This window comes from Nicotiana sylvestris, chromosome 2 (genome assembly GCF_000393655.2).
Source record: "Nicotiana sylvestris chromosome 2, ASM39365v2, whole genome shotgun sequence".
NCBI classification, from domain to species: domain Eukaryota; kingdom Viridiplantae; phylum Streptophyta; class Magnoliopsida; order Solanales; family Solanaceae; genus Nicotiana; species Nicotiana sylvestris.
Genome location: NC_091058.1, coordinates 85,381,890 through 85,401,733, shown reverse-complemented (window position 1 = coordinate 85,401,733; position 19,844 = coordinate 85,381,890). Strand labels below are relative to the sequence as shown.

The following is a 19,844-nucleotide window of genomic DNA, read 5'->3' as shown; positions in this document are numbered from 1 at the left end:
CATCATCATCAGATTCATCATCTGATTCATCAACATTCACTACCGGCTCCATCCCAGTTCTGATTTTTCTTGCCAAGAACGAGGCTTATAGTGATAATTTCCCATCAATTCTAAGGTCTTCAGGGACTCTAGCAAGGCGGCACAGCCTGGTGACTAGAGAAGGGAAGTAGAAGCCTTTGAGAAACTCAGGTGATCTAATGAGCGTCTCGTCATGGAGGAGCCGGGCCACATCAAAATCCCTGTGAGCTATGAAACAGTAGATTGCTACACCCGTGGTAGATTGACATCAGTCGTGTTGCTGGAAGGCAATAGCCGACTGTTGATAATAGTTAGCCAACACCTAGCCTCCTAATTTAGAGACTGGGAGTTAAGTGTGATCCTGGGCTTTATCCATATGTATTCTCTGTCTGGCACACAGATAGTTTTAAGAAGAGTTCCCCACAAGGCACTTGTTCGGCTAAAAGTACGATAATCATCAGCTTCTCCCCTGAACACTGGCAGCCGATAAACCCTGTGGATGGCCTCGATAGATGCATTTACCGGAGTATTGCGCACAGTAACAACCCCATTCTCACGCTCCGGGCAGTTCGCATAGAACTCCCTGACCATCTGAATATTGGCCACCTCCGGTACCTCGAAGAAGATGTCCAGCTGACACCTTCTCAATTCATTAAAGATGTTCGGGCATTCCACCTCTAAGGCCTGTCTGTTAATATGTACCTCATGTAGCAATTTCTTTCCTGCCTTTGCATTGTATCTGTCCTCCGCTGGTTTGGAGACAAACCTAGTGATGTCAAACTGTGGTGCACTGGCCTGACTCCTAGCTCTCGAGGAGCTTCCCGGTCCACTAGCAGAGGACCCGGTGTTGCGTCTCTTCCTAGATGAACTCATTGTACCTGTCAAATAGAGGAACACCTATTAGTGAGTGTGTGAAATGTGTGACTATGGGTGATTACTCAGACTTTACCACAACCATGTCACATTAGCCCTTATAACTCCATTGGGTCAATTTCCCAATCACCTTGTAGGCAAGGCACTTAACCTAACACATATAACCCTCATGGGTACATCAAAACTTCCCCCAAATCAAAGATACTACGACACCATCACACCCCACAATACTTCATTCAACACCCACCAACATACACCTTTTCACCACATCAAACACACAACCCCTTCACCAATCAATCTCAAAAACGAAATTCAAAAGAAAAAAACAAGAAGAAACTAACAAAAATCTACTAACAATTACTACACCATTATAACATTAAACTAGCATAAACTACAACAAAATACAAAAATAAAAGAGAAGGAATACATGAGTATTACATACTCGGAAGGGTGAAGGAGTAAGAGGAATGAAGATGGGGGAAGTGGGATGAGTAAAGAAGAAGAAGAAGAGAGGGATTTGGGATTTTTTTTTTGGGGGGTTAGGGTTTAGAGAGAGGGGGGATTGAGAGTTAGAGAGGGTGGTTAGTTGTTTATGAGGGGGGAGATTGTTTAAGTGGGGGTTATAAAATTAAAAGAAGAAGAAAAAGAAAGAAAAACGTAGAAAAAAATAAAAGAAATTAAAAATACCTGGTACCCACCGCGGTCCCACCGCGGCCACGGTGGGTTTAAAATCAGAGGCAGAAAGGTCATGTCTCACCGCGGTTCTACCGCGATCGCGGTGGGTTCGACGATGTTGAGGCAGAATGCCTGGCCTCTACCGCGGTCGCGCCGCGGTCGCGGTGCTGACGCTCATTTTTTTTTATATAGGAAGTTACAAGAAAACACTAATAACAACATTAGTAAGTTTCCTCCCACGCATCACCTGATTTAACGTCGCGGCACGACGCAGACAAGCGCATTTAAGGCTCGCTCGACCTCTGAGGTTCCATCAGGTGGATCTCTGACACTTCCTTTGGTTCTTTCATACCTATGTATAGCTTCAATCTCTGCCCATTTACTCTAAATGTGTGAGAGTCTTTCTCCGAGGCAATCTACACAGCTCCTGAAGGGAAGACTTCTACCACTCGAAATGGACCAGACCATCGTGATTTAAGCTTACTAGGGAATAACCGTAATCTTGAGTTATAGAGCAATACCATGTCCTCGGGTTTGAAATGTCGCTCAACAATGTTCTGGTCATGAAAACCTATTCATTCTTTCCTTGTACAACCTTGTTCTCTCAAAAGCAAGATATCTGAACTCGTCAAGCTCATGAAATTCAGTGATTCTCGTTGTGCCCGCAGCCTCAATGTCTAGGTTCATCTGTTTCAGTGTCCACCAAGCTTTATGTTCAAGTTCCACTGGCAAGTGACAGGCCTTCCCAAACACCAACTTATATGGAGACATACCAATTGGTATTTTAAAAGCAGTTTTATAAGCCAGAGTGCATCATCTAGCTTTTTCGCCCAATCAGTTCTTGTGGCGTTCACAGTCTTGGTTAGCACACTCTTTATCTCTTTGTTGGACACTTTAACCTGTCCATTAGTCTGGGGATGATATGGGGTAGCCACCTTGTGGCATACATCATACTTTGCTAGCAACTTCTCGAAGGCTCTATTACAGAAGTGGGTGCCTCTGTCACTGATAATCGCTCTTGGTGTCCCAAAGCGGGTGAATATTCTTCTTTAAAAATCTCATTACCACTCTTGCATCATTAGTGGGCAAGCTACAGCTTCTACCCATTTGGACACGTAATCCAGAGCAACAAGTATGTACTTATTGCCAAAGGAGCTGACAAAGGGTCCCATGAAGTCAATTCCCCAGACATCAAACACTTCCACATCTTGAATCGGGTTCATGGGCATCTCATGGTGACAGGAAATGTTCCCGATCGACTGACATTCATTGCAGCCCTTCACCCATTGGTACGCATTTTTAAACACTGTTGGCCAAAAGAAGCCGTCCTCTAGCACTTTCGCAGCTGTCCTGACTCCTCCAAAATGTCCTACATACGCCGATGCATGACATGCTTGCAAAAAGAAAAGATTGTTCTATCTCGGGGACGCACCTCCGTATCATATTGTCAACACATATTCGAAACACATAAGGTTCATCCCAATAATACATGCGGCAGTCACGATAAAACCTTTTCTCTTGTACAGAGGAAAGGACATATGGAACTATACCGCTGGCCAGGTAACTTGCAAAGTCTGCTTACCATGGCACTTCCTCAAGACTAGTAGCGAGCAGCTGCTCGTCTGGAAAGGTTTCCAGAATATCCTCAACCTCAATTGAGTTTTCAGCTACCTCAAGTCAGATGATCAGCAGCTTGGTTTTCTGTGGCCTTACGGTCACGAATTTCGAGGTCGAATTCTTGTAGTAGCAACACCCAACAAATCAGGCGCGGCTTAGACTCCTTCTGCTCAATCAAGTACCTGAGAGCTGCATGATCAGTGTATACAATTACCTTAGAGCCAATCAGGTATGATCTGAACTTGTCGAAAGCAAACACCACAGCCAACATCTCCTTCTTAATCACAGTGTAGTTCAGTTGGGCTCCACTCAGCGTTCTACTAGCATAGTAGATTGGATGCATTAGCTTGTCTTTCTGCTGTCCCAGCACTGCCCCCATTGCGTAGTCACTAGCGTCACACATGAGTTCTAAAGGTTGCTCCCAATCGGAGGCAACAATGATGGGTATGACTAGCCTCTTCTTCAGCTCCTTGAATGCTACCATGCAATCATCAGAAAACAAGAAGGGGTGATCTTTTTCTAACAACTTACAGAGAGGGTTGGCAATTTTTGAGAAGTCTCTTATGAATCTCCGGTAGAAACCGGCATGCCCGAGAAAGCTCCTGATTTCTTTGACTGAAGTTGGAGGGGGCAGCTTTGCTATCACATCCACTTTAACACGATCCACCTCAATTCTTTTGTTTGACACCCGGTGCTCCAAGACTATGCCCTCTTGTACCATGAAATGGCACTTCTCCCAATTAAGAACCAGGTTAGTCTCAATACACCTTTTTAGCACACGCGTCAGATTTATTAGGCACTCATCGAATTAATTTCCCACCACTGAGAAATCATCCATGAATACCTCCATTATGTCTTCTACCATGTTAGTGAATATGGCCATCATGCACCTTTGTAATGTGGCGGGTGCATTGCATAGGACAAATGGCATCCTCCGGAAGTCATAAATGCCATATGGGCAAGTGAAAGAGGTCTTTTCTCTATCCTCAAGTGCAATGGAGATATGATTGTAACATGAATACACATCCAGAAAACAGAAGTGTGACCTCCCTACCAGTCTGTCTATCATCTGACCAATGAAGGGAAATGGGAAGTGGTCCTTCTGGGTGGCCAAATTTAACTTTATGTAGTCCATGCAAATTCTCCAGCCCGTGACGGTTCTCGTCAAGATCAGTTCATTATTATAATTTTTGACTACCGTTATGCCACCCTTTTTAGGCACACATTGAACCAGACTAACCTAGCTGATATCAGAGATTGGGAAAATGATTCCCGCATCTAACCACTTTATCACTTCTTTCTTCACCACTTCCTTCATGTTGGGGTTGAGCCTTCTTTGGTGTTCCTTGGAAGGTTTGTGGCCCTTTTCCAGCAGAATTTTATGCATACAGTAGGCAGGGCTAATCCCCTTTATGTCTGACATGGTCCACCTAATGGTAGTCTTACACTCCTTGAGTACCAGCAAGAGTTGTTGTGCCTGCACATCTAACAAACTAGATGAGATAATAACAGGTAATGTAGATTCAGGTCCAAGGAACTCATACCTGAGATGGGCGGGCAGTGGCTTCAACTCCAGCTTTGGGGGTTCTTCGATGGATGGCTTGGCTGGAGGAGTTTCTCTATTTTCTAAGTGCAAGGGCTCAAATTCAAGAGTTCTGTCCCAGAACCCTCTGCCCTCTAGTGCCAACACCCATTATGTCAGTTCTTCTCCATTCACCTCATCTAAATTCATCAGGCATGTAGCAAGAGGGTCCTCAATAGTCAGCATCTCATCATCAGTTTCGACAATTACATCCACGGCATCAATAAGAGAGCAATTGGCAAATTCACTTGGTCGCCTCATAGATTTCTGCACATTGAATGTTATCTCTTCGTCGTTCAATCTCATCTTGAGCTCCCCAGTCTTACAATCAATGAGAGCTCTCCCAGTGGCCAAGAACGGCCTTCCCAAAATTATGAGAATTTCTTCATCCACCTTGTAGTCCAAGATCACAAAATCTGCAAGGAACACAAATTTCCCCACCTGAATCAACACATAATCCAGGATACCAGAGGGTCTTTTTATAGTCCTGTCAGCTAGCTGCAACAACATAGAGGTGGGTCTAGCTCTTCCAATCCCCAGCCTCTTATAAATCGCCAGGGGCATAAGGTTAATGCTAGCCCCTGTCACACCTCTTTTTTCCGTCCCCGCGAGGGGTGAAGGAGTTTTTCCAATTAAAGGACAATCGAAACGGGATTTGTTTGTTTATTTTAGAGTCGCCACTTGGGAGATTTAGGGTGTCCCAAGTCACCATTTTAATCCCAAATCGAGGAAAAGAATGACTCTGTATTACAGTCCGCGAACCAGAAATCCGAATAAGGAATTCTGTTAACCCGGGAGAAGGTGTTAGGCATTCCCGAGTTCCGTGGTTCTAGCACGGTCGCTCAACTGTTATATTCGACTTGATTATCTGATATAATACATATTACAAAATTATGTGCTAATTTTATCCTTTAGCCGCTTTTATTGTTATTATTTTACGGAGAATTGCAACATTGTGAAAACGTATTTCAAACCACGTCGCAATCAATGCACCCGTGGTTATCAAAATATTTCGACTCCATTGAGATTTGAATTTGGGTTACATAAATTCACACCCATATTTAAGAAAATAATTTGTTAAAGACGCGCCTAGAGCGACTAGCGTATTGTTGTTTTGGGAAAGGCCGTAAAAGTTCACTAGACGGCCAACTCCGATGTTCTAAATAATTAATGCATACATTTGTGAGGGCCCCGCAATCTACATATTTTACTAGGCGAGACTAGTCTCATTTATTTTAAATGGACAAATCTTAAAGCGGCTACATTTTTCTATTAAAATTAATCTCTAAAATAAATAAAGAAAATCCTAATTAATTACGAGCTTTTTTATTTATTTATTTAAGAAAGCATGGCATACTAATTGCTAGATTAATACAAATATTGATGAAAAGGAATTTTACTCAAAAATTCGAAATTATAAATAAAATAAAAATTCGACAACTAATATTCAAAAGAATCAAATATAGCTAGATTAAAACTCGCATTGTTATAAAAAAAACTATTGAAATTAATTATTCACAACCATTTGAAACTAGATTTAACCATAATTACTAATACTTATTAGAAAGTTTATTAAACTTAAACGTTCTTCTAATCTTGTTTAAACTCAAATCGTGCCTTAATGCCTAATTCATGAAATTCAGTTTAAATTCATACCTTAGCTAAATTTAGCTACTTGTTCACGATTAACCTACTGTTGATAATCTTAAAACCTTCATAACTAGTGAATTAACCCGTTTTGCCAAACTGATTCATTAAAGACTAACTTATGTTATTTTCTCTTATTCCAATTATTATTCAGTAATACATGAAACAGCCTAAATACAATCAATAAAAGGAACAAAGAAAAGCGACATTAAAACTTCAAAATTCAATTCTTCATATGTATTCATGCTTCCACGTTATTAGCTTGCAATAGCTAGTGTTACAGTCGTGTACCTGATATTGGAAGCAAAAGAAAAGGGAGATCAGCAGAAATTCAGTAGCATACAACAACAGCAACACCCAGCAACCAGCAATGAGAAACCAGTGACGGATTTTAAAACTCAAGATAAAAATCCAGAAACACCAACAACAATCAACGGACAGAAGCCAAGGGAATCTTTTCAGAGTTGAAAGACTAATTAATGTTCAACCCTTAATTTCTGAATACGTATATCAGAATATTTAAATTGTATATCAGGAGTATACTATTCTTCTTTTGAATTTCCAGAATGTTTTTCTTTTTATTTTTGGAGTCTTAGTATTTTCGGAATTTTTCTCTCTATCTTTTTTCTTCTTTCTGTCCTCTTTTTTCTGTCTCTCCTTCTTCTTTTTTCCTCTCCCTTTCTCTCTCTTCCCCCCTTAAAATCTGATCAAGTCTCCCTTATTTATCTTTCATCCCAAACCATTTAATCCATTAATAAAACAACTACTTTCTCCTACCAAACCCACTACTACATAAAAAATACAATTATTACTTATTTAAACAACTTTTCTTGAGCCCCGCAATCCCACTATGTCTTGTTCCCCACTTTTGATTAAACAAGTACATTATCCTCCCCCCCCCATTATATCTTGTTCCTCATGCTTATATTAAACAATTGCATTATTCCCCATCATTATATCTTGTCCCCCCATTATTGATTATTTTAATATTATTTTAATCTTAATGTACAGAGCACTCAAAATAAATAATTGTTCAGAATTTTAATTCCAAAAATACCCCTCTGACCTTACTGAAATTACCATTTTGACCCTGAAAACATTGTAATTTACCAATCTACCCTGTCAGCTATAACAAGTTCAACTAATCAATTCTAACCAAAATATAGCAGCTATAACCAATTCCTAATCAGATTTTATGAACAAACTCAAACTATATGATGAACAACAAAGAAACAACTTGAATTATTTTGACTGAACAATGTTTTTACACAACAAACTTATTTTCAGATTCACCAACAATAACAAACAAATATATTCAAAGCATGAGCTCAAATTCAAATTAAACTTTAAACAAAATAAATAAACAGATTCAAATCACTAAACTCAAATAATCAATTGATCTTTACATTAAATCCAACAAATTATAACAAAGATACATGATTCAAACTAAATCAAAAAATTAAAAACTAAAACATAAACTCACATTAAATCACTGAATTAACATGAACTTTAAACAAAAAATGAACATGAATTATATCTAAATTAAATAACAAAGAACGGATTCAAGCGATTTAAACTAACATTGTTCTATATTAAAATTAAATCCTTTTAAATTAATAAAACAAACTGAAAAATAATTAATTGAATCTTCAACTCAAATCTAACAACATTATAATTAAACTAATCAATTTCTACCTAAAAATAAACAAGAAAAATGAATGAAAACAAACTGAAAGATAAAAAAAAACGATGAACATGAAATTAATATCAAACTATTTGATTTCAAATCCGAAAAATATCCAACAAAAATACGGAAGAAATAAAACTTAGAACAACTGACCATAAATGACCAACGACGAACTCGAACGAACTTAAACGAAACCAATGAAACCTTGACATAAACGGACTTGAAGACAACGAAGCAATAGCTGCGACAACAACCATGGTGAAAGAAAAAGAAGATGAAGCATCAGCAGCGACAGCAGCCATGGTGAACAGTGAAAACGCAGCAGCAACGATCTTGAAGAAGAAGAAACACGGGCAGCGACGAAACAATGAAGCAGCAGCGCAGCAGTGCGACGAAACTCTCGTGGTTGTTTGGACGAGCTTGAAGACGCAGCCATGGCGGACAGTGAATGCAGCAATGATCTTGAAGAAAAAGCAACCAACGTGATCTTGGAGAAGAAGAAGCACGGGCAGCAGCAGTGGTGGCGGAAGAAGCAGCAAAAACAGCAGCCATGGGGTTCGTTTGGACGTGAACTGAGTGGTCGTTTGGTTGGTTATGGCGATGTGGGGTTCGACGGAGGGTTGACTGCGTTTTTATTAAAGACAGAAGATGAAGGAGCTGTGCGTGTGTGAGTGTGTTGGAGGTGTGAGGGACAGGGGGAAGGGCAGCAGCCATGGCTGCCATGGGAGGGGAGCTTGGGGTGTTTTTGGAGAAGAAGAAGAAGGAGAGGGGGCGGGTAGTTTTAGGGTTTCTTATGTTTGGGTTTCAACAAAAAATGAAAAATGGGAGGGGGTTGGGCGGATAGTTTAGTTATGGGGCAGACCGGGTCGACTTGTGTTGTAATGGACCGGGTCATCGGGAAGGTTGGGTATTTTTTTGGGCCTGTGGTTTGAAATTTGGAGAAGAGACCCAATTCCGATTTTCTTTATATTTTTTGCTCTATTTTCTTCTACTTTCTAATTAATAAAACTAAAATTCTAAATTAAGTTATAAACTAAATTAACTTATCAAAAAATACTAATTAATTCCAAATAACTATTATCGCATATTTAAATAGCAATTAACGATAAAATCGCACAATTTAGACGTTAAATGCTAAAATGCAACGTACATTATTTTTTTTATGATTTTCTCATTTTTGTAAAACAAACTTAAATAAATACTAAACGAAAATGCGACATATTTTATTTTTTATAGTTTTTTAAACAAATAAACATGCACAGACAAAAAACACAAATAATTATACAAAAATACCACAAAAATTCAAAAATTGCACACCAAGGAAAAATCGTTTTATTTTGAATTTTTTGGGAGTAATTCTTTCATAAGGAAAAAATCACGTGCTTACTAGATTACAAAGTGCCTTAGCAAAAGCAAAATTACCAATAGTGCATGGAATTGTAAAGCTCCCTGGGTCAGACAGCTTTTCCGCAATTGGGCTAGTCACCATTGCACTACAGGTCTGAGTAAGAGTAACTGTGGCCAAGTCTTGGAAATCAAATTTTCTTGACATCAAGTCCTTCATCATTTTTGCATACCTAGGCATCTCTTTCAAATCATCAATCAATGAAATATTTACCTGGATTTGTTTCAGCATCTCTAAGAATTTCTTATACTGCTCCTCTTTCTGGTGCTTAGCCAGCCTCTGAGGGAATGGTGCAGGAGGTCTCTTCTTCTAAATGATTTTGGACTGCTATTTATCAGCTGCCACCTTAACTACTTGTTCCTGAGCTGTCTCAGCTTCTTTCTTAGTCTCAATCTAAATGTTGTGTTCTTTCTGAGCAGGTTGGACTATCACCTCTGTCAGTTTCATTGACTCATCTAGCTCAATGGGCACTGGTATGAGAGTCTCAGCCTGTCTGCTTTCTCGAGCCCTTTCTTTCTCTGTGTCTAAATCTCTGCCATTCCATAGACTCACTGCCATCAACTGCTTCGGACCTTGATCTTTGGGGTTTATTTGAGTGTCTGCAGGTAATGTCCCATGAGGATGATTGTTTAGAGACATTGAAATTTGGCCCATTTGCACTTCAATATTCTTGATAGATGAATCGTGTGCATCTACTTTCTCACTAATTTTTGCATTAGACCCAATAACCTGCTGCATCATTGCCTCAAGTCTAGCAAACCCATCTTCCTGCCGTCCACCATGTTGCTGCTGAGGAGGGTAATACCCCTGCTGCTGATTTTTATTGTTATATCCCTGTGACCGTGGATAGGGTGTCATATTATTAGGAGGTCTCATACCTCCCATGTTCCCATTATTGAATTGTGGTTGGCCTGGCCTGTACGGCTGATTTTGCTGGCCCCAATTCTGACCACCCTGTCTCTGGCCTCTATAATTAGACACATAGTTCATGTCTTCAAGGTAGTGATGATGATCATGTTCTGCATTCCACTGGTTACCAATTGGTTGACTAATGCAAGATGTGCATAAGCCCCCATTGGTAGTATCTATAATGTGTACCTGCTGTTTTTGCCTTGACTCTTCCACCTTTTTAGTGAGTATACTCATCTGTGTCAATAAGGTGGCCATATTTTCAGCCATAGAGTTGGATGGATCTAAGGGCACTAAGTGAACCACTGGAGTGATAGGTGCATTCCTGGTTGTCCATCCCGAATTCTGCGCCATCTTATCAAGCAGACTGTGACCTTCTCTCTATGTTTTGCTAAAAAATGCTCTACCAGCTGAAGCATCAACAATGTTCTTCACGCTATCTGACAATCCCATGTAAAACTGTTGCCCCAACATCAGATCTGGAATACCATGGTGCGGACATATAAATAGCATCCATTTGAAACGTTCCCATGTTTCATGCAGTGTCTCCATTGGTCTCTGTTTAAAACTCAAAATTTCATCAATTTGTTGAGCAGTCTTGTTCGGTGGGTGAAACTTGTTATGGAATTGCTTGACTAACTCCTCCCAAGTGGTTATGGAATTTATGGGGAGTGAGTTTAGCCAGGTCTGGGCAGCTCATGTTACTGAGAATGGAAACAATAACAGCTTGATTGCTTCCGGAGTTACGTTGGGCTGCCTTTGGGTTTTGCAGATTGACAGGAAATTCTTCAAGTGCTGTTGAGGATCTTCGACTTGTGACCCCGAAAATAGTCCCTTGTTTTGCAACAAATGCAGCATGTAATTCGTGATTTGGAATGATTCAGCTTGTATCTACGAGACTACAATCGCAGTGGCCGGATTTTTAGTTGTGGGTTGTGCCCAGTCATAGAGAGCAGCCCCTGTCACAAGAGGTGCCACAGGTGCTATTGGCACTGCTGGGTCTACCACGTTGTCCCCCATGTCTGGTTCGATTTGTTCAGTTACTTGTTGTTGTTTGCTTTTCTGGTTAGCCCGATTCAAGGGCTTGAAAACTTTCTCGGGATCTGATAATGCTTCAAATACTTCACCAGTTCTCGATGCATTTCTAGGCATGCACCTGTACAACCAAGTCAACAAACGTCAAAATTTCAATGTAAAGATTGGGTATAGAGAAAACTGACTACACTAAGAATTTTGTACTTCTTTCAATTGTAATTGATAACACCGTTAATTCCCCGGCAACGACGCCAAAATTTGATCACGTCCAACAATACCTTATAAACAGGACACGCAGACGTTGCAAATATAATCTAAGTATTTAGCCCAGAGTCGAACCCACAAGAAATTAACCTATCAATTATTTTCGTTAGACTTACTAAATTCTCCGGAATCAACTTCCCAAATGTTGTCAATAACAATTGATGCTATTTCTATTAACTAAGAATGAAAGTAAATAAGCAACTGAAAACTAACTATGATTAAGTTGTAAACAATTAAGAGAAGGTTCTAAGGTTATGATTTCCCTTATTGATGGAATCCCTTCCGGTTATGTTTCATATAGATTCACCAAATCATCTCTATCAATCATGAGCACTCCTATTACCGTAAATTTCTCCCGAGTAATCACAATAATTTACTAGACGCACTCTCCCGAGATATGCTAGTTGGCTTTGTTTATTACAGCTCACTTTAGATTGCACCCAAGGCGTCGTTATCCCTAATCCCGCCTTTAAACCCGCAGTTATTGATCCCTCATATACTTTGGGAGTGGTGTTGTTCAATAATTACCTAAATATGCACTCTCTCTCGAGTTATGCACACTAAATAGGCACAACTAATTGAGGATCCTGTCAATTAACTACAACAAACACGTAGTTGAACAAATAGAGATTAAACTGGCAAACTATATTAACATCATAAGAAGTTCATCCTTTAATAGGTTTCATCAAAACCTTAGACTAAGGAATTAGCTACTCATGACAAAACAAGATGAAACTACTAAATTATTCATAATGTGTAATTGCAAGAAAATAAAAGATATAGAAAAACTCTAATGTTTGGTTGATCTTCTCACACTTGTTCTTGCCTCCAAAGTAGTCTAAAAATAAGCTTAACCCAATCTTGGGCGAGTTTCTATAGCTTATAAGGGTTTGGAACAAGTTTTCCCGAATTTACACTTTGGTCCAAAAAATTTCTGACGCGTGAACAGTGCACCGCGGTCGCGGCTCGACCACGACTCGACCGCGGTGGGAGCTGATCATTCTGCCTCGAGATTTAGTCTGTCGCGGTCGCGGTGGAATTTGCTCAGGCCATTTTCTCGCTTCTTTGTGCTCGGGTACTTCTCGAGTGGGCATTTTCTTTACATTATTACCTCCAAAACACTCTGTGGTGCTTCCTCACTTAGAATATTCCTTGTATAACAAAAGAACACCATTTAGAGCATTTTGTTGGCAATTTACCTATAAAACAACAATAAAGCATAGTAGTATTAAGGTGTAAATATCATCTATATATCCTAATATCACTTGGTAGGTTGTTAATGAAACGTTAACCCTTTCCTTTAATGAATTGAAATTATTCTTATTACGCGTTAACCAAATGTTCCACAAGCTTATAGGCAAGTATGTTTTCGGGCTTAAATTGTAAGGAAGGATTAGTCCTTTAGAGTTAATAAGGGTATATAGCCAATTTTTAGTACTTTGTATGCCTCGTATATATAGAAGAAGATTTTAAAGCCCTAATTCCTCCCAATAGGCAGTAGCATTTTCGCAAAGAAGAAAGATATGTTTAATATTTTCTTCAGCACCTTGGCAGTAAGTGCAGGTGTTAGTTTGTGTTAAATGAATATTGATAAGATAAGCTTTAGTGGGTAGTCTATCGTGGTCTAGAAGCCAAATAAAAGTTTTTATCTTGGGCTGGATTGGAAGCTTCCATATCCACAAAAAGTTAGAAGGATCGGCTAGTGATGTTGTGATTTTGTTTGCCAAATTATGGTACATAGAATGAGATGTGAAAGTACCTGTTTGTGTTAACCCCCAGTACGGAGTGTCCTGATTGTTATGAACTTGTGAAATGTAAATATGTTGTATTGGATGAGTAATGTCCTTAGGTAATTCAAAAGGTATTTTTTTTCAATCCCAACCATCTTTGTTTAGAAAAGAGGATACTTTAATGTTCTTCTGATTTGAAGGCAGTGGCCCTTGTATTAAGGAACGAATGGTAATTCCAGCATGTAACCAAGGGTCATCCCAAAAATTAATGTGTTGGCCTATTCCAATTTTCCATTTTAAACCATTTTGGCATTGTTCCCATCCTTGTAATATATTTGACCAAATCCTAGAGTATTTAAAGGCCTTTTTTCTAGTTAAATATTTATTAAGGAGCAGCTGAGCCCATAATGCCTTAGGTGATTTAAAGATTCTCCAAGCTAACTTAGCAAGGAGTGCTGCGCTTTTAATTTCAAGGTTTTGAATACCTAATCCTCCCAACTCTTTTGAAGGAGTGATGATATCCCATTTTAAAAGGTGAATTTTTTTCCTTGTAGTAGTGGTACCCCATAGAAAATTCCGCTGGTATTGATTAATTTTAGTAATAATCGTAGTTGAAATGTTAATATATTGCATAATATGGTTGGGTAAGTTATTTAAAGTTGATTTGATGAGCGTAGCTCTCCCTGCTATCGTCAGGAAGTTAGTTTTCCATCCTGTAAGTCTATTTTTGAAGTTATCCAGAAGGAATTAAAAATCCTCTTTTTTTGGTTTTCCTTGGAACATTGGGAAACCTAAATATTTTCCAAATGATCTACCCTCTTTGATACTGAAGGAATCCACGACAAATTGTTTATCTATTGGCTTGCAATTTTTGGAGAAGTAAATTTTTGATTTATCAAAGTTAATTTGTTGTCCCGAATGATGCATAAATTGATTTAATACATCAACAATTGCATGACAGCTTTTAGTAGTAACTTTTGAGAACAGGATAATATCATCCGCGAAGAATAAATGTGAAAGTATTGGTCCCTGTTTAGAAATCTTGATAGGTTGCCATTGAAGATAGTCTGCAACTATTGAAATCTTATGTGATAACATTTCCATACATATTATAAATAAGTAGGGCGATAATGGGTCGCCTTGCCTTATTCCTCTAGTTGGTGAGAAATATTGAGTTCTGGATCCATTAATGATGATTGATATAGAAGATGTAGTAATGCACGACATAATTAAAGAAATCATAGGAGTTGGTATATTAAAATAGTGAAGAGTTTGTTTAATGAAAGACCATTCCAGTCGATCAAACGCCTTTTCCAAATCCAACTTTAGGATCATGGCTGAAGACTTACCTTGCATTTTTGCAAGATAATTTAAAGTTTCTTGCACGATTATGGCATTATCTCAAGCCCTTTTTCCTTGTTGAAAACTAGTTTGTGTAGGTCCAATTATTTTAGTGACAATAGGCTTAAGATGATTAACAATAATTTTGATGATAAGCTTATACAAAGTATTACAAAGACTAATAGGTCGAAATTGTTGTATTGTTGAGAGATGTTTAATTTTTGGTATTAAACAAACTAGGGTTTTATTCAATTCTTCAGGAATAATATTAGTGTTGAAAATTTCTTCACAAAAATGACTAACTTTCCCTCTAAATTCTGGCCAATACCTTTGATAAAAATAAGGGTGCAGACCATCCGGACCCGGTGCTTTATAAGGTTTAAAGTTAAACATAGCTTCCTTTATCTCCTCACGACTAACTGGTGCCCCAACCAATTGAATGTCAGTATGAGATAGTTTACAAGTGTCAGGGTCCCAACGAGAATTAGTAGTGCTTAAATCTTTAGTATTGAACAAAGATTTGTAGTAATCTAGAATCAAATTATGTAACTGGGATGGTTCATCTACCCAATTCCCAACTGGGTCCTTTAAAGTAGTGATTCTATTTCTACGTCTTTTGTGTAGAGTAGACATATGAAAAAACTTAGTGTTAGCATCTTCGTCATTTATCCAATTAATACGAGACTTTAATTTTCAAAATTCTTCTTCAACACCTAGGAGGTTACTATAGTCAAAATTTAATTGCAGTTCTAAATTTTGGAGGAATAGACTAGTGGGGTAATGAACTGATGCTTGTATGCCTGCTAGTCTAGCTAGAATTTTTCTTTTTTCGTGGAATATATAACCAAAAGTTTGCTTATTCCATCTAGTTGCTACTAACTGAAATTTTCGAATAGTGTCAAACAAAGGTTGATCTTCTAACCAAACATTATGACCTAATTGTTGAAAATATGGGTGTGAAGCCCACATAGTTTCAAAACGGAAAATGTTATGATGTATAGTTGTTGGGGGGTCTAAAGTAATTAAAAGAGGGCAGTGATCGGAATGAGTACGAGGTAAATGGTTAACTAATACTTCATGATATAGGTTTAACCAGTCATCGTTGGCTAAAAAACGATCAAGCCGCTTTAGGATTGTGTAGCCATGTCTACATTTATTTGTCCAAGTATATCTACTACTTTGAAACCCTAAATCTATTAACTTGCAAGTATTAATAAATTTACCAAAATTATCAGATCTTTTATTATTGATAGGGAGGCCACCAAACTTTTCTTTTGGTTCTAAAATTTCATTAAAATCACCCCCAATTAACCAAGGCATAGAAACAGTGTTATGCAAATTTAGTAGATTATACCAAAGTATATTACGTAATTGATAATAAGGGCTAGCATATATCGCAGATAAAAGCCAAGGTGGTTTATTTGGACTTACCTGGACCACATAGTGGATCTCTTGTTCCGAAAGCCTCCTTTCTGTAACATTGATACTAGCTTCATTCCATAACACAAGTAATCCACCTATGAGACCATTTGCTGGCACTTGTGACATATTTGTAAAATTGAAGTCATCACGCAGCCTAGTGTGATCTTGCATGTGAGTTTCAAGTAAAATGGCTAACACTGGCCTGTGATTATCTAAGAGAGATCTAAAATGCCTGCGGAACTCTGAATTGTGTGACCCCCTACAATTCTACACTAGGAATTCATATAAGAGTTAGGAGAGGTTATCTCCTTCATGGGAGGTGGAACCATCGGACTGACTGCCTAGGTCCTCGTCAGATCTAGACTCAGAGAGAGAGGTAGCTGTAGAAGTGTGGGAATGATCACCATCGCATACTTTCCTACTTCTGTATTTGTTGTTTGACGAAAATTTAGGTTGCATGCTATCATTTCTGGCGGGCATTTGAGAATGAACTTTTTTTTGAACTGTTCTTCTAGGTTGTAGAGTTGAATTCCCTTTAGCCACTAAAATTCCATCCTTATTGCCCTCATTTCTGCTAGTATCTCTGTTAATTCCTGTCTTGTTTGAGCATCTAGTGCGGGAGGAGATAGATGAGGTGTGTGCTGTGAACTGTCCTGTGGTGTGAGGCTCTCTAATGTACTAAGGGGGCTCGTATAGGGAGAGAGAGGGTTGAAAGTGTCTAGTGCCTGATTGCCCCATATGATGAAGAGGATAAAATGGGAGAAATTGGAAGTTCTGGTGCCCTAATGGACTCATAGGAGTCAGAGGATATTGCCATGGAGGTTATGTTGAGGAGGATGCCTGACTCTCTAAGAACAGTAGGGTCTGTGTCGAGTACCATTGGTTTTGGTTGTAAGACTCCATTCCTATCTTCATTCCCTCGGTCATTATCTTCGCTAGGTGAGTGGGATTTTGAATTAGCAACACAACTTTCTGGTTGTTCAACTCCATAGTGAACACTAGGGCATAACCTTGCAGGCCCATCTCTAGCCAGGATTGAAGAGGTTGATCCATGGACATCTGTTGAGATGTATAGATCATTGGTGTAGAGATGTGTGGAACCTGGGGTCCCTGCATGATCAGCCTTGGTAGATAGAAGAAGTGATTGTTCACCTGCATGTTCTCTCTAAAAAATTGGTTTCGACTGTTATTGATAAAAGTTGGTCTCTGCATTGGGAGTGTTTTCAGAAGAGGGAGGTATTGGTGTAATATTTGTTAAAGGGGCTATGGTATTATTATCAAGTGAATTAAGAGGTGGATCTAACAAGGAAGGTTGTAGTGGGATAGATTGAGAATAGGTAAGAGCGGAGAACTCACGTGAACTGTAATCATTATGTTTGCATGGAATAGTAACTTCATTGCTATCCGAAATTACTGTGGCGTGCAGATTGATTAGTGAACTATTTGGTAATGAGGAGGACATGTCTGAGGATGATAAAACCATAGGTGATAAGGCTGTATGTGATAGGTCCATATGAGGAGGTGTAATGTTACGTGGAAAATCTATCCTATGTAGATTTTGTTGCTGAGGAAACATGGTACAGTCATTAAAAAGATTTAGAGGCTTAGGTTGTGTATAAGATAAGTTAGAGTTGGGTTAGGTAATCTTCTGATTGGGTAAGTAGGGTGGCTGTAATGATTTAATGTCGAAATGGTTTAAGGTGGGCTCTGGTTGTGTTTTTGCTACTTTGTCATGTGAGCCGGCCTGGTTTGGGTTACTAGTCGATGGGCTAAAGTCCATGTGGTCATCTTTTGGTCCATATTGCCTATTAAGTGGACTAAATTTATTAGATAATTCCTTAATGGGCTTAGATAGCCCATCTACATTTAGCGGAAAAGAGCAGCCCAAAGATGGGCTTTTAGGGTTTGAAGACTTACTTGGTAGTAGGTGTGCCGGCGTTACTTCCAGCGGTGGAGTATTGATGGTGATGTTGCTTTGTCGTTGTTTATATGAAGAGTTGAAATTTTTTGGAAAAGTAACTGTTTTCCATTCTGTTTCAGGTTTGGCAGAAGTAGATGGTTGGCTTTATTGATGATTTTGTATAGTTTCAGTGTTATTCGGACAGCTCTAAATAAGATGACCTAAATGGCCACAACTAGTGCAAAGTATACTTATACCCTTGTATAGGAGGCTTTGCCTGTGATTTCCTATGTTTCTATGTGTTTTGAGGGGTCTCTCCAAGGGTACTTCAATGCAAATACGTGCATAGCGTCCCCTTGTAGTTGTTGAAGTACATGTATCAATCTTTAAGAGTTGTCCTAACTTAGATCCAACATCGTTGTAATATTTCCACATCATTAAACTCCGTTGGTAGCTCAGGGAGCCTTACCCAGATTGCCGAGTAGGTTAGCTGTGTTGACGATACAATAAATTTGGGTTCCCACTTACGTACTGATAAGAAATGGTTTAGAATGAACCATGGAGCTCCCTGTAGAGCTTTTAGCATGTTTTCTTCCCGTTGAAATTTGATAAGAAAGAAATCTGACCCCAAGTCAATAATAGGGAGTTCTTCTGTGGGTTTCCAGATCTGTATGAGCTTATTCTTTAGCAAGTGGTGTGCGATTCTTCGTCCAAAAAGCCTGATAATTACTGAGTATTTCCAAGGCTCGTATAATCGCGCCTTATCGGTTGTGGAAATAGGTATAAAAGTATCATCTTCATCTGTATTTTGGATGAATTCATCAGACAGGTCAGGCTTAGGTAGTGGTTGTTGGTGGTTGCTAAGAGATGTAGAGAGGTATTTGTTAGCCAGAAGTGTTTGCAGGAAGGTTGCTGGCTTGTGTTTAGTGAGGTTGTCATCTATCTGCGTAGAAGTGAGATCGGGTGGTTCTTCAAGTTGGTTATAAGATAAAAGAGAGTTATTAGGAGTAGTCATGTTTAGGGATAGGTTGTGGTTGCTAGCAGCAAAAGTTGTGATTGTTGGTGGAGTATCTATGGCAGAAAGTTAAACGGAAGAAGAAGGGAGTTTACATGAGAGCGTTTTTTCTTCCCTATTAGAACATTGATTCGAATCCAATACATTTTATGTTGGAGATAACGTTCATATATTTATTTGGATAACAAAACTTAGAAGTTGACGAAATTTACATTGCCCCTGGTAATGTGAAAAAGAACACACTAGGAGACTAAACTATGAGAAAAAGGAAAGGTATGTATTATTTGGAAATATGAAAGGTTTAGTTCTTGCCTCAGAAACATAAAATAAAAAAGAAAAGAAAATTTCTCATGCAATAAAAAGTTTAGTGGTAGTTCATCTTTTTTTTGGGTCCAAGAACTTTTAGATAATTACATAATATATATAATTTTTTCGGAAACACAATTTATAATCTACAAAGTGATATCATTAGCTTCTTAGAAACGCTTGAAATTTTTCTAAACAAATTATGTACATGATTAACAACTTCAAATGACCTATGTATAGTGCAACTGAAAAATACAAACACAAATATCAATGATAAAAGACTATAAAATTAGTCCTCTAGGAGCCTTATTATCTTTTCTAAACTCAATTATTATTTTCAGACAATAGTGACATGAATTAATATGTGAAAATATAATTAAATTCTAAAATAAATGTAAGAAAAAAATTATGTGAAAGT

At 38.6% G+C, this 19,844-nt stretch overlaps 1 protein-coding gene and 1 non-coding gene across 7 annotated transcripts; one reads left to right on the top strand and one right to left on the bottom strand.

Annotated features, from left to right (window-relative positions):
* Window positions 1-6,585: 6,585 nt before the first annotated feature.
* Window positions 6,586-19,384, bottom strand: LOC104245586 (uncharacterized). Of its 6 annotated transcripts, XR_011405382.1 has the most exons (3): window positions 16,215-19,384; window positions 9,718-11,569; window positions 6,586-6,703 (listed from the first exon to the last, which is right to left on the bottom strand). XR_011405382.1 is itself a non-coding variant. In XM_009801207.2 (2 exons), the coding sequence occupies exon 2, from the start codon at window positions 10,765-10,767 to the stop codon at window positions 9,898-9,900; it is 870 nt and encodes a 289-aa protein (XP_009799509.2). In that variant the 5' UTR covers window positions 10,768-11,569; window positions 16,215-19,384; the 3' UTR covers window positions 9,365-9,897. The 6 variants fall into 6 exon arrangements, 2 of the variants coding, with proteins under 2 accessions (XP_009799509.2, XP_070024136.1); XR_011405384.1 differs by lacking the exon at window positions 9,718-11,569 and having other exon boundaries at window positions 6,593-6,703; XM_009801207.2 differs by lacking the exon at window positions 6,586-6,703 and having other exon boundaries at window positions 9,365-11,569.
* Window positions 10,898-11,004, top strand: LOC138886606 (small nucleolar RNA R71). The gene has a single exon (XR_011405656.1). It is a non-coding gene; the product is annotated as a small nucleolar RNA R71 (small nucleolar RNA).
* Window positions 19,385-19,844: the final 460 nt, after the last annotated feature.